Below are 21377 nucleotides of genomic sequence, written 5' to 3'. Positions count from 1 at the left end.
GAGAACTCAGAATTTTTAAAAATCAATGTCAAATGTTAAAAATAATTTTTAAAAAAGGAAAAAAAGAAAAAAAATCCACTATCCAGAAGTCATACTCTCGCAACTTCAGGACTCCAGAACATAGGTCATAGTGCTAGAAATATTTTGTTACACAACTCCTTCGCCAAAGGTAGAGATGTTATTCCCTTCCCTGGGACCTCATTTAAGAGGTTTAAAGATTCTTAGTTGACCAATCTTAGATAATAGTTAATAAACATTCGTAAAATGCCTACTAAGTGCCAGGCACTATGCTAAATGCTGGAGACACAAAGAAAGGTACAAGACAGTTGCTGCTCTCAAGGAGCTCATAGTCTAATGGGAGAGACAACTACAAACACAATAAACAACTATGTACAAACAAGCTATACAAGATAAATTAGATAATCAACAGAGAGAAAGCACTAGAATTAAGGGAAATCAGGAAGGGCTTCCTATAGAAGGTGGGATTTTAGTTAGGACTAGAAAGAAACCAGGGAAGTCAAGAGGGGGAGATGAGAAAGGAGAGCATTCCATGTATGGGGAACAGCCATTGAATGTTGAACATCCTCATGTCAGGAGACCAGTCATAGAATCACAGAATATATTGGGGGGGGAGTAATACGTTGTAAGAAGACTGGAAAAATGGGGAGAACAGGTTATAAAGGGATTTGAATGCAAGAGTATTCTATTTTTGACCGTAGGGGCAATAACTACTGGTGTGACATAGTGAGACCTGTACTTTAGGAAGATCATTTTGACATCTGAATGTAGGATGGACTGAAGTGGGGAGAGACTTACAGCAGAGAGAAGAACCAGCAGACTATTTTAATAGTCCAGATGTGATGTGGTAAGGGTCAACCCCAAGGTGGTGAAAGAGTCAGAAGAGAGAAGGGGGTGTATGACAGTAACGTTATGAAGATAAACTCAACAGGCCTTAGCAACAAATTGGATGAAGGGGGATGGGATGGAGGTTGAGAAAGAGTGAGAAGGTGAGGATGATACCTAGGTTTCTAGCCTGGGTGACTGGGGAGATAGTAGTGCCCTCAACAGTATAGGGAAGTTTGGGGGAGGGGGAAAGAGATGAGGTCAGTTTTGGATGTGTTGAGTTTAAGATGATTACAGAACATCCCATTGAAGATGTCTAATTGGCAGTTTGGTTATCTGATTTCTCAGTCCACAGTATATTAGAAGCAGCAAATCACAAGGGAGATGAGATGAGGAAGAAGGCGGTCCTATTAAAAATAGGCACAATAAAGGGAGGAGATTAAAAAGTACATATAGAACTGTTAACTCAAGATACAAATATGTTCATAATCCTACCCCTTCAGTCATCAAGAAGTAAAATATTATGTATAATGGATATCATATTGCTTGCCTTCTCAGTGGGTGTGGGAGGGGATGGATGGGAGAGAGGCAATTTGGAACTGAAAATTTAAAAAGAAAAGAATGTTAAAAATAAATAAATAGAAATGTTATTAAAAAAAGTAAAATGTTACATATGTTCCATTTAAGAAAATAAGTGGGTAATATATTTAAGAAAATTTCCTTTAAAATAATTAATATTTAGAAAAAGTTATGGTGTTTAAAGGTATTAAGCTTTAGTTACCTAGAAAATTCATCCAAATAGAATGTTTTGTTCATCTTTCACATCAGATAAGTGAGGTCTTAATGTATGACAACTTAGGTCTCTTTGGCCCAGAATGTCACAGCAACTTAATTTGAGAATACAGTTTAATTTTATGTGGTACGGCAGTTGTCTAAAAGCACTAACTTCTCTACTTACAGACCAAAACACAGCCTCAGCTCCCAAGGTGTCTCACTATCACATGTGAAGCTACCCCTCCTGAATCCTTAGCAGCCTTGTAGACACCCACTAACTCTGAGGACCCAAAAGCCTGATTCACTGACCTAGAGGTCAAAAAGGCTTCTTTAAACCTGTGTTGGTAAAGCAGCCTATATGCCTGTAGGAGAGAAAACATTCTCTCCCTGTCCTTTCATGTTATCCTGCTACACAAGGGTACATACTCAGAAGTCGTTTAGTAAAAAGATACCCCAGAATTCTCCAGGGGGTGCTGGCATCCATGAGGTGTTATTTTAACAGGTTCTCAAGCAGCTTCCAAGTTGTCTTGCAGGTGACTATCTTTTGCATGTGAGCTCTGAAGCCCACTTGTATCATCCCTGATAAATAAGCATCTGGATGACTGATGACCACTAAGAGAGCTCTCACCTCTCCCCTTGGTGACCTAGTCTAAGATTTCACATCCTTTTAGGAAGTTCTTATTGCTAAGCTATCTCCCTTCTGTCGTCTGAGATGGAGAAAAGTTTCAGACCATTTTCTAACAACGTCTAGACACCATTATTAAGTCATTACCCAGCTTTCTCTTCATTGGGATAAAGCTAAAGTCCAGTAGGGGATTCCCTTCCTCCTTTCCTGATATGCAGAGGCTCAGGCTACCATCTCTGAATGCCCAAGTTGATGAAAGGCAGGGAGACAGCTGGGGAGTGGGATGGGGGCAGGTCCCCAAGCCAATGGATCTTAGACTTGGGAACCTGCCTCATTCTCTGGTTGTGTTGTTCTTTCCCACAGGTGGCTGGCAGGCTGATCATACGTGCTGATGAATTGGCCCACATGTGGAAGGTGCTGAATCTCCCAACAGATCTATTTAACAGTGTGATGAATGTGGGTCATTTCACTGAAGAGATTGAATGGCTCAAGTTTTTAGCTCTGGCTTGCAGTTCTCTTGGAGTTGTAAGTTACCTTTAGTCTTTTATTTTTTGGGGGCGGGGAAGAGAGGGATTTCCCTCTCTGGAGTGATGCCAGGAAGGTATGCGGAGGTGGGGAAGGGAGAGGAGAGGAAAGGAAGAAAAAGGAGGAGTAATAATCTTTTTATATACTGTCAGTTTTCCATCTTCCAATCAGGGGATGCTGCTGAAATCTGATTTATCCAGGTACTCTGGCTTCTATTTCTAGCTTGCTTCTAGGCTCAGCAACCAGAAATGGGAGAGAGGAAAAACTCAAACTAGGCCACCATTTTGGAAACTGAAAGTGGTTAACCAAGATTGAACATGTCCTTTAACGGCACCTTAAAACCAACCACAGCTGCACTGGGATATAGATAGATAGACGATAGATAGATGGATGGATAGATGAATAGATAGATGTATGTATGCATGTATGTATCTATGTATATATGTATAGATACATATATACACATATACATATATATGTGTGTGTGTATATATATATATATATATGGATATATATGGATAAGTATATAAAATATAAAGTTGGACTTGGAATCAGGAAGACCTGGATTCCAATCTTGCTTTAGATATTTAAAAGCTATGTAACTTACACAAGTCACAACCTTTCTGTGCCTCAGTTTCCTCATGTGAAATGAAGTAGCTGATTTTGAAGACCTCTGTTGTCCCTTCCATTTCTAAATCCATGAACTCTTATGTTCCTGTGCCATGAAATGAATGAATTTTTAAAAGTATTTGAGTGTTTACCATGTGCTAGACTTCCCAATGATGCCTCTGGGACCAGGTTGTCTCAATAGTCCATCCTTTATCATTGGCACTATAAGAATAAAAATGATGTGTCCAGTGGTACAATTAGTTTATAAAATCATCCCATACCAGGTTCTTGCAACAGGTATCAGATTACCAAGAGGTTCTTTGGAGGATGTAACATACCATGCTGAGCATACCATTAGGGAAGAGAGATAGTGAAAATAATTTCAGAATAGTGCCACGTGGAAAACAGCTTGCAAAAACAAAATTTATTCCATATAGAAGGGGCCAGTCATAAGCTCCTAGTTTTAAGATGCCTAATTTGACCCTCACAAGCTCAAAATAATATTACAGGTTAACTGTAGCAAATCTCACCCCTTTCCACATTCACTCTTTCATTCAAAGATATGCTACCTTTCTTTTCCCATAATCCCCACCCTCAAGGAAGAAAAGATTTTTTATTTTTAATTTTCCCAACACTTCAGGATTTGAAAGCTACCCCTTAAGAAGTATAGACTTCTACTTGTGTCTCCCATTATATGTTACTCCATTCTTCCTCTTTTCCTCACTGGTAAATCCTTCCCATTCCCACTTCCTTTTTCCTTTCTCCTTTTAAGATCATAAAAACATTTAAAAAATCATTCCCAGGTCCTCCATCTTATTTAACTCCCTTTATAACCCCTGCTCATTCTTGGGGAATGCTTGTATCATTCCCCTACCCCCACTAGAATGCAAACATTTCATCTTTATATTTTCCAAGTACAAACTTGTATTTTAAAATTTTTTTTAATGTTTCTCTTGACTCCAATGTTTGTATTTCAGAATTTCTATGCAGCTCGTCTTTTAATCAGAAATGTTTGGAAATCCTATTTCATTAAAGTCTGTTCCCCACCCCACCCCCCATGGTAAAACTATTATTGTTTTACTGAGTAAGTTATTCTTGGTTAAGCTTGTAACCTTTTCCTTTTAGAATATTGTGTTCCATGTTCATCATTCCTTTGAGTGGCAGCTGCTAAATCTTATGTGATACTGACTGTGGCTCCTTAGTACTTAAACTTTTTCTTTCTAGCAGCTAATGTAGTATTTTTTTTTCTTTGACCTGGAAGCTCTGGATTTTGGTTATGATGTTCCTAGGAGTTTTCATTTTGGGGTTTCTTTCCAGAGGCAACTAAGGGTGGTATAGTAGAGTGTCAGACTTGGAGTCAGGAAGATTTGAGTTCAAATATGAACTCACTTACTAGCTGTATGACCCTGGGCAAGTCCCTTCGCCTCTGTTTGCCTGTTTTCTTATCTGTAAAATGGAGATAATATTAGCACCTACCTCTCAGGGTTGTTGTGTCCTCCCAGATGGTTCAGGAGGAGAGAGTGAGGTTGGTGACTTTTCATAGCCCTGTCTTACTTAAATCCAACTTACTTGCAAGTCATGACATCACCTTCCTAATGTCATGGTCCTCTTGGAGAATGAAGGACGAAGAACAACCTGTGAGTAGTAGTAGCTGCCTCACTGGGGACCCACCTGGCCAGTTCCAGTTGGGCAATGCAACTCCTTCCTTCCTTTCTTCCTTCCCTCCTCCCTCCTTCTCTCTCTCCTTCATCTCCCTCTGTACACAGAGGGAATCATACTTTTACCTGTGGATACTCTGCCCAAAGGTATATAAATTTTGGAAAGCTTGCAAGATATCTTGGGGTTTATGGGCTACATTATTTTTTAAGGACCATGCCTTAAACCCAAGTCACTCTGGTCCTCAGTGATTGGTCAACAGTAGGTCCCAGCCCAAGCCTCACTGGGTCATTATTGGGTTCTGATGGCTCAGAGTGAGTGTAAATAGCAGTTGTTTCTGTTTTGGCCAGAAACCCTGAGGGTCTTCCCCTCTCATATTGATTTTTTGTTTCGTTTTTGACTAGGTAAAAGGCCATTCTTTGCCTCATTTCTTAGGTAGCCTTAATCACTGAATGGGTGTTGCCTCAGACAAACTGAGACCTGGGGAAGACCTTAGCTTAAAAAGGCCAAGGTCTCCCACTGCATCCTGGGCTATCTCCAGTCTTCCTGATCTATATCTTGCCACTGGACCCATATGGTTCCTGAGGGGAGAGTGAGGCTGGTGACTTTGCCCAGCTCTGCCTCACTTAAATCCAACTCACTTGCAAAGTCATAACATCACCTTCCTGATATCATGGTCCTCTTCAAAAAGGAAGGACAAGCAACAACAACTTGGTCTTGTGATAGCTCTTTATCTTTTGTTTGTTTCTTCAGCTATTCTTCCAGGGATCTGCTCTAAGCACCTGGTGTTGCTAGCCTAGGTGGTGCAGTGGATAGAGTACCAGCCCTGGAGTCAGGAGGACCTGAGTTCAAATCTGACCTTAGATATTTGCCAGCTGTGTGACCCTGGTCACTTAACCCCAATAGTTGGGAGCTAAACCTATAATCTTGGCCCTTTGGGAGACCCCAATGCACTGCTTTCCTGGGCTGGAGACAATCTGCTCTGAGAGACTATTTTCTTCCAACACTGTGTGGAGGGAGGCAGTAAAAAATTGTATTTTACACACACACACACACGCATTTTGTATTGATGAGCTGTGAGAAACCTATGTCTAGGAAAGCTTCAGTACAAGAAGTCTTTCTTAAAAAAAAAAAAGTCTTTCTTCCATTCATCATTCATTTAACAAACATTTGTCGAGCACGTGTTATATGCAAGGCACTACACTAGACCTTGCACATTTCAAGGAATTGTTTGAATGATGAAAATGAGTTTTAGTGTATAATGGTGGAAGGAATGGCTTGAGGACAGCCGTTAAGAGTGGTGCAACTGGACAAAAACAAAAGATTAGATGAGCTTAAAAGGAACTGAGAAAAGCAGCTAGTAAGATGATTAAGGAAATGACACAATCAAGGTTACCTCACATTCATTCAGATTTAATCACACCTGCTGTCACCTTGATCTATCATGCCCACAACTCTGCATCCTCCTCTTCTTTCACCCAGTCTGCCCTCCTACTAAGCTTTCATCCATCTTCATACTTCCCCATCCAAAAGAGCTTACATCATTTCAGAAGCCCAAGAACAGTATACATAAAGGGCAATGAGGCCAGTCCTCTGGACAATTACAACCTGTTATCTGGTTGGTCACTCAGTACCGCTAATATTTCACTTGTCACTGGATTGTGGGAAGTGTTAATCTGCACACCTGTTTTAATAGGTATATCCCTACCTTAGAGTGTGTATTAGCCATATTTACTAGACCAGGGTAAGTAATCCTTTGGCATATTTTCTTATAATTTTTCCGCCTCTGCTCCCGTTGTTTCATAACTTTTGCTTTAGTAACAGTTCCCATTTGTAAAATTCTGAGACAAGTCATAAGTCAAAAGCTAGGTTGGTCTGAAAAAATATAAAACAGGAGCAGTCTCAACTCTGAATGAGTCTCTTAAATTTTCTTTAAGAAAAAAGTTTTACTCTGATATGACAACCTTTCATTCAAACTGCTGGCAAAATCATTCATTTTCTATTTGGTTTTTCCCTTCAGTCACACAACTTGGCACAGCATCTCATAGGATAGCATTTAAATTCAGAGCCTGTATTTACTAAGCATACTGAAGAAACAACTGGCTTCCAGATGCTATCACTACATTACTACATAATATGTCCAATAGAATGGATTGTGTCCTAGATTTCAGCATTATTTATGTGTTAGTGCTCATCCCTAGAAAAGTAACCCTTCCCCTTCAGTTTTCTGTCATAGCTGACTCAATAGTGACTTTCCCGAGTATTCTTTACAGAATCAGCTGTATAACAAATGAAATAATACTTATAAAGCACTTAAGGGTGCCTGGTTCATAGTTGGCGCTTATTAAATGTTTGTCCCCTTCCCCTGCATCTCTTCATAGCAACTTCCTTTGGGCTAAGCTAAAAGAGAAAGGAGCAAGAATGCATTGTACTGTAAAGTCAAGGAGAAATTCATCCCTGCCCCTCCCCTGGGCAAAGAGGATGCTCTGTTAGACCAGGGTAGATGGGAACTCCATGCTTGCCTCGTCATTCTGTGACTCCTGTTGACATCCTTTCATAAATTATCCAGAGACCTGCCCAAGGTGTTGGAAGTCGTCTTCCAAGTCTTACAATTTTCTCCTTATCAGTGAACATTTAATCTGCTATTCTTCTTTCTCACCATATCACCTGCCTTTTCTGGTCACACGTTGCCTTGGTGTGTTGCCTTTTTTAACGCTTCTTGCACAAAAATCATTTGATAATGTGTTGCAGTCTACGTAAACCAAACATGTCTCTTCATTTTCCTTTAGATTATCCCCAACTTTAAGACTTCTGAGATCATGGTATTCATATATTCAACCATGCAGCATCATCAAAAGCATACTGGCGTTTAAAAAAAAAAAAAAGCTGGTTTTGTATGAGGGACGAGCTTGGGATCAATAAAAACACTGTGTGATCTTCCAGATGCTATCTAGCCAACTCTCTCCACCTTCTATTTAATTTGGAAACCAACTCATTGTAATGTTTGTCCAAGTCTGGAGTACTAATGGACTATTTTTCATTGGGCTGCCTCTCCCAACTGCTTGTGATTGAATCTTGGTAATACAGAAGGGTATCATCTTTTTCTTATATAACTGATTTAGTGACAGGACCTAGAGCATGCTTTTAAAATATACAAAATGTAATTACAATAAAATTTAATTATAATATGTAATTATAAGCTTCATTTCCAGAATGCCAATAAAGAAAAGAAGCATGTTGTAGATACTAAATAATTGTGAGATAGTATGAAACTGTTTTAGATATAAGGATTATAATCCCTCTAGAACAGAAGTTCCTAACCTGGGATCTGTGAACTTTAAAAAAAAATTGATAACTTTATTTCAATATAATTGATTTCCTTTGTGATCTTATGTTTTTTATTTTATTTATTTAAATATATTATTCAAAGAAGAGGTCCACAGGCTTCACAAGTCAAAAGGATCCATAACAGAAAAAAAGGTTAAGAATTTCTGTTCAAGAATGTGATGTCATTCCCATACCATTTGATTGATACAGGTGATAACTCTATTTGTCATCACCTTTCTCCTGTCTAAGCTGGCCTCAAGAATCTAACCACCTATTTTTATCTTCCTTTTAATAGACCATAGCCAAAACCCTCAAGATTGTGTGTGAAGTTTTATCACCTGAACATGATGGCGGACCTCCCCGAATCCCTTTTAGCACTTTTCAGTTTCTTTACACATATATTGCTGAAGTGGATGGGGAGATTTCAGCATCCCACGTCAGTCGAGTGCTGCACTACATTGAACACGAAGTGTAAGTACATTTTCATAAGCTGAGTGGAAGAATAATGGGAAAGTGATTGTAGCAGGACTTTGATTTATGACAGAACATAGTAAATTACAGTGTTGGTATAAAAATAGGGGGTATCATGGAGAACAAAGAAAAAGAAAGAGTAGGATATGGCAAAGGAAAAACAGGAAGTGGGGGAAATAAAAGGTGTTAGAGGATTAGAAATAAGGCTAGAGGAATCATGTAGAAAAGAGGAAGTATTTAATATATTATGCTTCTTGATAAAATAATGAGTCTGTTAAATGAATTAACTAAGAATATATTTTTGGCCCAAACAGAATCGGTCCAGACGGTTTAATCAAGGTGAATGACTTTACCCAAAATCCCAGGGTAAGGCTGGAATAAAAATGCACTCCAGCAATTTTAAAGGAAGGAAGATACAGAGATAATTGTGCTTCAGAATGACTGCACCCCATACAACATCCAATGTCAATTTTCTTGTACAACTGGTATGCTAATAAACAATTAGGCAAACATGCTAGCTACAAATTTGTGTGTGTGTTTATGTTTAAGAAGTTCTCAGAACACTAATATTGATGTGAGAACTCCTATTCTCTCCTTGCTTGGACCAGGTTCTACAAATAGATAATGAGGTCAGGACTGGAAAAATACTGAGACAAGTAAAAATGTTAAATTTCAAAGAGGGAATGTTTATTTAACACCATTAATGATATGCATGATTTTTATTAAGTTGTATCAGCATGTCATAAATGACAAGTGTTTGTTTTTCACATTCAAACACCATTTTTAATTTATCTTCTCATTTTATTACTTCTCCATTATCTGTAATGTTGACAATTTTATTGGCCCATACATCTTGTAGAAAAGCTGGAGGAATGTGGGCTAGATGATAATATAATTGGATGGATTCAGAACTGGCTGAATGTCATCTTGGCAGGAGGTCCACGGTAGCATCCCCCGGGGGACTTGTATTTGGCCCTTTACTGTTTAACATTTTTTCTTAATGATTTGAAAAGAGGCAGAGATGGCATATTTATTAAATCTGTAGATGATAAAAAGCTGAGAAGCAGCACTCAGACACTGGATGACAGTCACGGCCCAGATCTTTAGAGTCTAGGGCACTGGGTTGAATCTAATTAACTGAAATTCAATAAAGAAGGATGTCAACTTATATTCTTGGTCACACAACATCACCTTCACAAGGCAGGAAGGTATGATTAGACAGCAGTTTGTCTGGGAAAAAAAAAAAGAAACTGGGATTTTCAGTGGTGGCCTGAAAAGTCAATAATGTGACAGCAGGGTGCCCACAAGAGTAAATGAGATTTTTAAGCTGCACTAAGAGGTATAGACAAACACCTCTTATCATGTGCCACGATATCCAAATGTATAAGTAACCTAGATATAAAAGGTCACATCACAGACAAATTGGAGGAGTAAGAAATTATCTTGCAAATCTATGAATGGGGAAGAGTTTCTGACCAAAAAGGAGACTTAAAAGGGTCACAAGAAGGAAAAAAATGGAGGCAGCTAGGTGGCACAGTGGATAGTGCACCAGCCTTGGAGTCAGGATGACCTGAGTTCAAATCCAGTCTCAGACGCATAATACTTACTAGCTGTGTGACCCTGGGCAAGTCACTTAACCCCACTGCCTAGCAACAAAAACAAAAAAACAAACAAAAAAATGGACAATTTTGATTACATAAAATTAAAAAGTTTTTACTTTAATAAAAAATAGGGCCAATGCAGCTAAGATTAGAAAGGAAAGAGCTAGGAAAAATCTTGGCAGCAAGTTTGTTAAAGGTCTCATTTCCAAGATTGTAAGGAACTGATTAAAATTTGTAAGAATTAGGGACAGCTAGGTGGCACAGTGGATAGAGCACCAGCCCTGGAGTCAGGAGGACCCAAGTTCCAATTCGGCCTTAGACACATAATACTTCCTAGTTGTGTGACTCTGGGCAAGTCACTTAACCCCAATTGCCTCATTTAAAAAAAAAAATTAGGAATTAAAGACAATTCCTCCAATAGATAAATGGTCAAAGAATATGAACTAGCAATTTTCTAAGAAATCCAAGCTATCTATACTTATATAAAAAAATTCTCCAAATCACTAATAATTGGAGAAATATAAATTAAGGTAACTCTGATGGACTATCTCACACCCACAGATTGGTAATATTAGCAAAAACGGAAAATGACCAGTGTTGCAGCAGCTATAGGAAAACAAGTATCTTACTACACTGCTTGGGTAGCTGTACATCAGTACTACTATTCTGGAAAGCAATCTGGAACAAAGCCCCAAAAGTCATATCCTTTTGACCCAGTGAAACCATATTTAATTTTTTTAAAGAAGAGTTTAGAGATTAGAGGTGGAAGTGTATAAACACTTGGGAGTCATCTGCATAGAAATAATAACTGCATTCATGGGAACTCAGAGTATAGAGATACCAGAGAGATCTCAGTAGAGTCTCCTGAGAGAGTCTGGGACCCAGTGCCTTAGGGTACACCCATGCATAAGGGAACAAGGATAATGAACTTACAAGAAAGACAAAGGGCTCAGTGCTACAAGTAGAAACAAGAAAGCAGTTTCCTTAAAACCGTGGGAAGAAAGGGTATGCAGGAGGGCATGGTCACCAGTTTCAAACACTGCAGAGATGAAGTATAAGAACTGAGGAAAAAATAAGTCTTTAAATTTATTTTGCAGTTTTTATTCTTTACAATTCATCCAGGTACTGATTGTGGGACCGTAGAATCACTTAAGTAAATCACTTAATCTCTCTGAATCTGAATTATCTCATCTGGGAAATGGAGTTAATACTTGTATATACTGTAAGCTAGCATTTAAAAAGTGCTTTAAGATTTGCAAAACGCTATACAAATCTTATCTCATTTGATCCTCACAACCACCCTATAAGATAGGTGCTATTCCCCACCCACCCATTTTACAGAGAAAGGAACAGGGGCCGAAAGAGGTTGTTACTTTCCCAAAGTGACAAAGCTAAGTAGTGCGTGATACAGGATTTGAACTCAGTCTTATTGATTCCAAGTCCAGGACTGTATCCACCGTTGCCCAATAAATCATATGAGAGTCAACAAGAACACATGAGAGTTGTAGTGGAAAGACAACTTTGGTCTCTAAGCCAGAAGAATCTGGGTTTGGGTCACGTGGATAGAGTGAGCAACAGAAGACAAGGCTAGAAAGGTTATGACAGTGTTAGACTGCATAGAGCCCTGAACGCCAGTCCAAGGGAAGTCTAGATCATGGGTGGGTCGGTCACACATAGGGATGACGAACGTTTACATTGCGCTTTAAGGTTTGTCACGTGCTTTGCCTATGTCATTTCATTTGATAATGGGGTAAGGGGCCATAGGTGAGGGGTGAGGAAAGGCAAGGTAGATGGTTTCCTGGCAGGGAGATTTAATTCAATCAGAAAGTCAATTTGGGGCCGGAAATAAAGAATCTTCGATTTCACTGAGTCCAGCACCCTTATTTTGCAGAAAAAGAAACAGGCCAGAGAGGAAAAAGTTCATAGATTCTGGATTCGAATTCACGTCCCCAGTGGCCGCCTCCTGTGGCCTGTGACAATTTCCTTCCTTCCGTCACCTCGATCCCACTTTACCCAATCCGGCTCAGAGAAAACCTCATCCGAAACCCGCGCACGCCCCACTTACCTCAGCTCCTGGCGGAAGTAACTTCCAGGGTGGAGGCTAACTGAGCATGCCCCCAGATCCACGCCTGCGCAGAAGCCGCGGGGGAGGGGGGAAGACCCGATTGGTCGATCACAGAAAATCGAAGCGCCGTGTTCGGCGGGAACCAAACCGGAAGCGGAAGCCCAAGGAGCCAAGGAAGGCGGCCCGAGAGGGTCACGGTTCCTATGGCTGTTAACTCGATCAACCGCCTGGCTTCTGCCCGGAGGGTCGATGGACGCCTCAGGACCCGAGAGATGGTGAGACCCGGGCCTCGGCCGGCTCAGGTGAGGGGATGGGGCTCGGCCGGGGTCTGTATTCGCATTAGGCTCTAAGCTCCTTGAGGGCAGGATCTGACCCCAAACTGGGAGTCAGGAGACCCGAGTTCCAGCCCGGACCCGCCGTGTGACCCCGGGCAGTGACCAGGAGGAGGGAGAGACGTGCTTGGGGGCCGCGGGTAATGGTGACCCTCACGCGGCCCGTGATATCTCGGTGTGAGCGCTGCTTTCCCCGGCCCCCGAAGTCGTGCAAAGGCTTTGGGAGTTGCTGAGATTGAAAAACCCAGTCGTTTTTCCTTCAGACTTCACCCTTCTTGACTCCATGATACCCCCCTCTCACTTGTTTTCTTTCTTTTTTGTTTGTTTTTTTTTTTGGTGAGGCAGTCGGGGTTAAGTGACTTGCCCACGGTCACACAGCTAGTGTCAAGTGTTCTGAGGCCGGATTTGAAGTCAGGTCCTCCTGACTCCAGGGCCCGTGCTCTATCCACTGCTCCACCTAGCTGCCTGTTTTTCTTTTTAAAAAAAAATATGTATTTTAACATTCATTTTTTAAAAATTTGAGTTCCAAAATTTTTGCGCCAGTCCCTCTCTCTCCCATTGAAAAAGCAAACAGTATGATCCCAATTATACATATCTCACCTGTTTTCAACCTCTTTCTTTGCTGTCAGCTTTCTTTTTGCCTAAAAACATGCCCATATTTCCCTCCTCCTCAAAACACTTCATCCGTCCATCCATCCATCCATCCATCCCTGTTATGGTCCCATATTCTGCCCTTTGTGGGTAAACTTAAAAAGAATATGTGTGTGTATATGTGTGCTCATACATGTTTGTATATACATATATTTCGGTAGTCAAATCTACTTATCTGTATATTGTGTGTTTGTGTGTATATATATGTACACACATACACATGTAAATAGATAAATATATACATACTTATATACACACAAACAGATAGGTATGAATAGATTTGACTATTGAAATACCCTGCTGATGGGTTTCCCTCACCCAGGTCTCTTCCCACCCCACTCAATTCCATCCTTCACTTATCTACCAAAGAGATCTCCCTAAAGTACAACGCTGAATCTCTCTCTCTCTCTCTCTCTCTCTCTCTCAAACTCCAGTGGTTCCCTATGACCTCAATCGGTCTCCAGTATATGCTTCAGCTTCCTTTTTTCTTATTCTCTTATTAACTCTGAAGTCTGGCTTCCAACTTCATCATTCAACTAAAACTGTTCACTTTTAATTGGCGAGTCTAATATCCTCTTCTTTATCTTCATCCTTCACTACTCTATCCTGGCTCTCTTCCCCTCCGTGTGACTGACTACTCAGCCCCCTTTGTTGAATCTTCATCCAGCTAACTGGTTGTCCGGCCCTGTCCTGCGGCCTCTTCTCCTTTTATACTATTTTACTTGGTGATAATCATCAGTTCCCATGAATTCAGTTATCATTTCTTTGCTGTTGATTTTCAAATCTACTTGTCCAACCCTAACCTCTCTGCTGACTTCCAGTCTCATACCTCCAACTGCCTATGGGACGTCTCAAACTGATGCCCTATTGACAACTTAAGCTCAACATATCCAAAACTGAACCTGTTATCTTCTCCCCCAAATCCCTCCCCTCTTCCAAACTTCTTTATTACTACTGAGGATAGCATCTTCCTCCCAGTTACCTCCCTATGTATTTATACACAATTTTCTCTTCCTCATTCTCACCCCCCATATCCAATCTGTTGCCCAGGCCTGTTGATCTTACCTTTGTAACATCTCTGGAATATGCCCCCTTTTCTCTTTTGACACTGCCACCACCCTAGTTCAGACCCTGATCATCTCACACCTGAACTGTGGGAATACCATGCTGGTTGATCTCCCTTCCCCAAGTCTCTCCTCATTCCAGTTCATCTTCCACTCATCTGCCAAAATGATCTCCCCAAAGCAGAAATCTGACCATGTTATATCACACACACACACACATAACACACACTCACAATCCAACTCCAATGATTCCCTGTCACCTCAAGGATCAAATATAAAATCCTCTTCCATTCAAAACTCTGCATTATCTTTCCCTCTCTTCCCACTTTTCTAGTCTTTTACCTCACACCACTTCCATCCTGTACTCTACCAAGGAGACATAAGTCTCCTTGTTGTTCCTAGCACGTGACTATCTTGGGCATTTTCACTGGCTATCCCCCATATATAGAACACTCTCTTCTCGTCTCTACATCCTGGTTTCCTGTCTTCAAGTCCCAGGTAAAAATCCTGCCTTCTACGGGGACTATTTTCCAGTCCTTCTTTATCCTAGTGCCTTCTCTTTATTGATTATTTCCAATTTATCCTGTACCCCCAGCACTCAGCACAGTGCCTGCACACAGGAAGCACTTAAATGCTTGTTGACTTCACTTGTTGATTTGTTCCTTGATTGTATGGGTTAAGGAGAAAGAAGAGGCAGCCATTATGAAACACTCATCCAAGGAGTTTGGATATTAAAAAAAAGAGAGAAAACCTACTATGTGCAAGGCATTGTGCTGAGTGCTGGAAATGCAAAGAAAGGCAAAGGATAGTCCCACAAACAAGTTCTGTATAGGATAAATTGGAGGTATTCTCAGAAGTAAGGGACTAACATTGAAGGGGGATGAGAAAAGCTTCTTGAAGAACAAGATTTTAGCTGAGATACAAAGGAAATTGGGGAATCCCGAAGTCAGTGACAAGGAGGGAGAACATTCCAGGCATGGGGTACAGTCAGTGAAAATGCACAGGCATTTTCTCTGGGACCACATTTCAACTGCTGGGGATTAGGAAAGGTCTCATACTTTTTTCTCTCAGTCCTCACCCTCTGCAAACTTTCTGCTGCATTGGACACAGGACACACAGTCACCCTCTGTTTGAAATAATCATCAATTTGTTATTAATTCCCAAATCTACATCTCCAGGTCTGACTTCTTGTTTGCACTTAACTCCTATAACTTCAGCTGCCTGCAAAACATCTCCAATTGCCTTTTTTTGTCTTGTCATTATTCAAGCTCAATTTTAGAATAAAGTTTCTTCCTATTAAAAATTGTTCTCCTTATCAATGGACTCAGTTCTGTCAATGGTACCACCATTCTCCTGATCTTCTAGAGTTATCTTTGCTTTCTACCTCTTCTTTTCCAACTGCCACGAGTCTTTTTTACTATGCTGTATTTTCTAGAGGTTGTTTTTGCCTTTACATTTTCACAGCCACCAGCTTCATCGTATAAATTCTTTATCGATCTCTACCTTTGGCCCTTCCCCACTCTAGTCCATTCTACTTAATATTACTAGATTGGACGTCTTAAAATTACATTTTCATAACATCTTTTCTACCTGATCAGGAACCTACAATGGCTTCATAGTATATCGAATACAATTCACCCAGCCTGGCACACAGAGTTCTTAAACAACTGGTCCGCCTTTATATATCAGACATTAGCTTAGCTCTCTCACTGTTCCTAAGAAAGGTCCTTTCAATTCCATTTAAACCAGTTTTCTTATCTCCTAAACTAACCCTGCATTTTACTAATTCTGTTTTCAATTCTTCCCACCTGAAATTTCTCCTCCCTCTTCATTTGTCTAAATGATACAAATTTTCTTCCAGGACGCACTCAAGAATAACTCTTTCATGAAGAGTTTCCAAAATAACTCCATACTACAATTTTCTTTCACCTATATTTAATTTCCTTATCAGTTATGTGTATTCTGTTCTATACTATCTTACTCTCGTTTGCATGAGATCCATTAGTAATACCTGATGTAAAAAAAAAAAAATCAAACCAGAACTTGTATCTAAGTGACTGTTAACCCATTTGTAATAGTCATGCTGGGAGGCTCTCTCCTTTTTCCATCAAAATTCCTTTTTTCATTTGGAACTATGTCCCCAAAGCTATTAAACTGTACATACTATTTGACCCAGTGATAATACTAATAAGTCTATATCCCACAAAGATCAAAAAAAAAAAAGGCAAAGAACCCATATATACAAAAATGCTTATAGCAGATCATTTTTGGTGGCAAAGAACTGGAAATTGCTGTCAGTTGAGGAATAGCTAAACAAGTTATGGCATATGAATTGGATGGAATACTATTGTTTTATAAGAAATTATGAAGGGCATGGTTTTAGAAAAACATGGGAAGACATATGAATACAGATTGAAGTGAGCAGAGCCAGAAATAATAATCTTGTAAAGACAAATAACTTTGAAAGACTTGGAAACACTAATCAGTACCATGCAATGACCACAATTCCAGAGGATTCATGGTGAAATATGCCGCCTCCTGATAAAGAGGTGATAGACTCAGTGGAGACTGAGATATTTTGAACATGTCTAATGTGAGAGTTGGTTTGATTGACTGTACATGTTTGTATGAGGGTTTGGGGGGTTCTGAAAGGTTCTCCTATCAGCATCCTAATGATGACTGTTCCCCAAAGCTTGGTTTTGTTTTCTTCTTGTTTTTCTCATGAGTGGAAGGAGATAGGAGGGGGAAGAAGCAGATTTTCATTTGGGAAATTATTTAGTCTGTGATCTGAATAAATGTCATAATAGCAATGAAAAAAATGACTATCAAACATTTTGGGAACCACTAGTCTTCTGAAATTATCTTTAGAGCCTCAGGTCTTATATTCTAAATGAAGGCAAATCTTTACCTTCTCTCAATGGATTTTGGAAAGAGCTAAAAAATCATTGGAAGATCCTTGTAGTGAATAGGATCATAGGATTGTATCTTTGACCTGAGAGGCCATTGGTTTGAGCTCCCTCATTTTTCAGATGAGAAAACTGATACCTAGAAAGATTAATTGATTTACATAGGGACCCAGAGTTAATAAGTATCTGAGGCTGGGCATACTGTCTCCTGAGGCTAAGTCCAATAGGAACAGTGTAGTACAATGGAAAGAGCCCTTGATTTGTCGTCAGATGACTTAGGTTCGGACTCTAGCTCTGCTTCTCACTGCCAGAGTGATCTTAGGCACGCTACTTAAGCTGTCTAATCTTCACTTTCTTCATCTGTAAAATAAGAGTTGGACCATATGATTTTTAAGATCTCTTCCATCTTTAAATCTGATCCAACGATGAGTGAACAATCTGGGTAATGGCAAATTTTGGTTTAAAAAAATGAGTTGTGTTTACAAAGTAAGAAGTATGATTTTCTTTTGTGGTTTATAGTTGGCCTTAAAGACTTTACTAAAATGTTTTGAGTAATAGTAGTGTCATTGGAATGAATGAATAATCTCACAAGGTGAGTACTTTCAAAGAATGACACTTACTTGGATGTATAAATTCTGTTAATGTATAATGCGTGTCTCATTGCTGTATAGTTAATGCAGTAATAGTACCTTCAGTTTGTTTCAGCTAAATCGTCAGATAATCCAAGGTCACTTCTACCTTTTGTTTTCTGCATTGTACCTAACAAAGTGTTGAGTACATGGCTTTTTTAAAAAAATTTAAATATAAAAAAATGTTACTAAATTAAAATAGATGTGTATTTGGGGAGGAATTAAGGAATTTATTGTTGATTGTACTTAGGAGATTGGGAATTTGGATCTGTGCTTTAATAAGATACTGTTCACTGAAATCGTAGTGTAGTTAATGTAAAGTGGTTTGGAGTAGAGTCCTTAATTTGAACTAGACTTAACAGCCAAAATAGCACACAAACAGCCATCACAGACAGTAGTATCACCTTTGAATTATTTTGGAAGGATAGTAATAGATACTTTAAAACATTGTGCTCAGTATGCCCAGCAAAAATGCTCCATTAGTCTCCTATCCAGTAGGCGGTTGATCAATCTAGTAGGTCAATTTACATCCAGGGACATGACTTTCTTGCTTTTCTTTGAACAAGATACTCCCTCTTGACTCTGGGTATTTTCATTGGTTTCCCTCGTGCCTGGAATGCTCTCCTTCCTCATCTCTGCCTCCTGACTTCCCTAGCTCTTTTAAAGTGTGAGCTAAAATCCCAAAGGAAACCTTTCCCAAACCCCCTTAATTCTAATACATTCCTTCTGTTGATTATTTCCAGTTTATCCTGTACATAGCTTGTATATCAAGAGTTTTTGTACATTGTCTTCTCTTTTGACTTTGAGCTCCTTGAGAGTATGTGCTTTCTTTTGCCTTTCTTTATATCCCAAGTACTTAGCACAGTGCTGAGTATGTGGTGGTGATGGTGTTGGCGGTGGCAGTAGTAACGATTTATATAGTGTCCACTGTACAGTAGGCACTGTGCTAAATGCTTCACAATATTTTCTCATTTGAGCCTCACAACAACCTAGGAGATAGGCGCTACTATTATCCCCACTTTACAGATGAGGAAACTGAGGCAAATATAGGTTAAAGTGTCTTGGCCAGAGTTGAACAGCTGGTAAGAGGCTGAGATTGAATTCAAACTGGTCTTCCTGACTCCAGGTACAATGCTCTGTCCACTGTTCCACCTAGATAGACACTTAATTTTTATTGACTGACATCCCTGGATACATGACCCATTGCAGTGGAAATTATGTGTATGTGTGTGGGTATGTATGTGTATGTCTGTATTATTTTATGTTCTCATTAACAAAGGAAAAAAATGTGCCTTATAGTACTTCTCTACTGAAATTCTACTGTGCAATACTTCATCAAAGCATAGAGGTGATCCTGGGTTCTCACATGGAGAATAGGCTTGTCTCATTCTTTCTAAGCTAGAAAGGATCCTGGTGATGAACTGTTTGTCTGTCATTTAGGGACTTTTAAGTTCTATTTGAGAGGTAACCTCAGGATGTTGGATTTTTCTGACATAGCAACTCTTCAAGTCAGTCTACTCATTTGTAAAGGGGTTACAGTCTGTATGGGTGGCAGAACTTGCACCAAGGATATAAACCCAGACCCCTGAAATATAGCACTTGCAAGAGGAATAGGCTTCATAAAAGTAATCAAATATAACGTGTTATAGTGTCCAGAAACAGATTGGGAAAGCAGGTAATTAATTTAGAGATAAACGCTGAGAGACAAAGATGAAGACATCTTTAGAACCTGCTTTTCTCAATTATGTAGAACAGCATGGATTGGTAGAGGATGACAGTATATTACAAATTGGACACTTGTGGTTCAAAGTTTTCTCGTGCAGAAGTCTTGCTATTAATCACTTATCCTATACACAAGGGGTACTTAATATGGTATTTTGATTCAAAGGGTTTTTTATGTATGTGAAAACTGTAACTTTAGGGTGGATTTAATTAATTTAAAAGAGAAATTACTAATGCTATTAATATGCTGTAATAAAAATATTTAGACAATTACTTTAATATTCAGCAGGTGTCATCATCTGGAAGACAAACTGGATCAAGTAAATTAACAGCTGGAAAGAAAAGGTAAGAACTTACATAATTAAGGGACTTCAGGGTTCTCAATAGGTTACCTAGTCCCCGGTCAAGACTATAATCAAATTCCTTCAAAAAGATAGATGGCTTTCCATTCATTAAGAAACTCTCTGGTTAATTAGGTTCCATATCCTTCCTTGTTTATATGTTTCATTGTTTCACAATTCTGTCATTATTGAGTGTTTCATCTGAAAACTTTTTGCTATATTGTAAATGTATTTCTTCATTTCTGCTCCTAAAAAAGAAACATAGTGGCTGCTTATTATCACCTTTCATAACCACTAACAGATTTGAGTACTATTACTAAGTTCCACCTTGGCCTTCTCTTTTCCATACTATGGAACCAGATTACATTAGTCTTTTCTTTTCTTTTTTTTTTTTTTTAAAAGGAAATTGGTGTTAAGTGACTTGCCCAGGGTCACACAGCTAGTAAGTGTCAAGTGTTTGGTCTGAGGCCGGATTTGAACTCAGGTCCTCCTGACTTTAGGGCCGGTACTCTATCCACTGTGCCACCTAGCTACCCCTACATTAGTCTTTTTTTATAGGAACTCTAATTGAAACTGTATTCTGAATTGGCTCTGAGTTTTCTTTGCCATATATCAATGGGTGAGTGGGGAGGATCAGAAATTTGTCTCTAGTAAATTTTATAAAATTTTGTAAATTTCTTATCTAGTAAAACATTTGTCCATGTTCTTTCAGACATTAAAAGGCCTTTACTTGCATCTTTCCAGGTTAACTACAGTCTTTCAGAGGACAATCTCGAACACCCTCAAATTGTAATAAGCAGTATTGATTTACATTCAGCAAAGTACAGGTTCATCAGCCAAAACAGAATATACAGTCATCAAAGGCAGTAATTTTACCTTTGAATTTGCAATGATAATAATAAATATTTAAAAACCCAATGTTCAGTATGCCTAGCAAAGATTTTCATCAATGTTCCTATCTAGTGTGCAGTATATCCATCTATATCGAATGACATTGTCTTCCTTGCTGTTACTTGAATAAGACACTGCATCTCTTGACTGGCTTCCTCTGTGCCTGGAATGCTCTCCTTCCTCATTTCTGCCTCTTGACTTTTCTAGCTTTCTTCAGGTATGAGCTAAAATCCCATAGGAAGCCTTTCCCCATTCCCCCTTAAATTTTTTTAGTTTTGAAGATCTAAAACCTTCAAAGAGATTTTAAAGATGGCTAAGATAGCAAGTGTATCTTATTATAAAATT

At 39.3% G+C, this 21377-nt stretch overlaps 2 protein-coding genes across 9 annotated transcripts in view; both read left to right on the top strand.

Annotated features, from left to right (window-relative positions):
- ROPN1 (rhophilin associated tail protein 1) overlaps positions 1-9302 on the top strand; it is a 32096-nt gene extending 22794 nt beyond the window's left edge. The window contains exons 4-6 of the mRNA XM_027845131.1: positions 2606-2767; positions 8655-8830; positions 9145-9302. Of these exons, the coding sequence (XP_027700932.1) occupies positions 2606-2767; positions 8655-8830; positions 9145-9211 (405 nt within the window). The 3' untranslated portion in view covers positions 9212-9302. The remainder of the gene's footprint in view (positions 1-2605; positions 2768-8654; positions 8831-9144) is intronic.
- A 3368-nt stretch (positions 9303-12670) lies between these two features.
- The window catches only part of CCDC14 (coiled-coil domain containing 14), a 47329-nt gene continuing 38622 nt past the window's right edge, over positions 12671-21377 (top strand). For 2 of the 8 annotated variants that reach the window (XM_027845123.1, XM_027845122.1), the window contains exons 1-2: positions 12671-12771; positions 20087-20145. In XM_027845123.1, the coding sequence (XP_027700924.1) occupies positions 12700-12771; positions 20087-20145 (131 nt within the window). In that variant the 5' untranslated portion in view covers positions 12671-12699. Of the gene's footprint in view, positions 12799-20086; positions 20146-21377 lie in introns of those variants that run through there. The other 6 variants (XM_027845121.1, XM_027845119.1, XM_027845120.1 and 3 more) reach the window with 4 other exon arrangements.

The sequence above is a fragment of the Vombatus ursinus genome, unplaced genomic scaffold (assembly GCF_900497805.2).
Source record: "Vombatus ursinus unplaced genomic scaffold, bare-nosed wombat genome assembly UNPS02014959.1, whole genome shotgun sequence".
NCBI lineage: Eukaryota > Metazoa > Chordata > Mammalia > Diprotodontia > Vombatidae > Vombatus > Vombatus ursinus.
The sequence above is the reverse complement of the archived record's forward strand: the minus strand, read 5'-3'. Positions and strand labels throughout refer to the sequence as shown.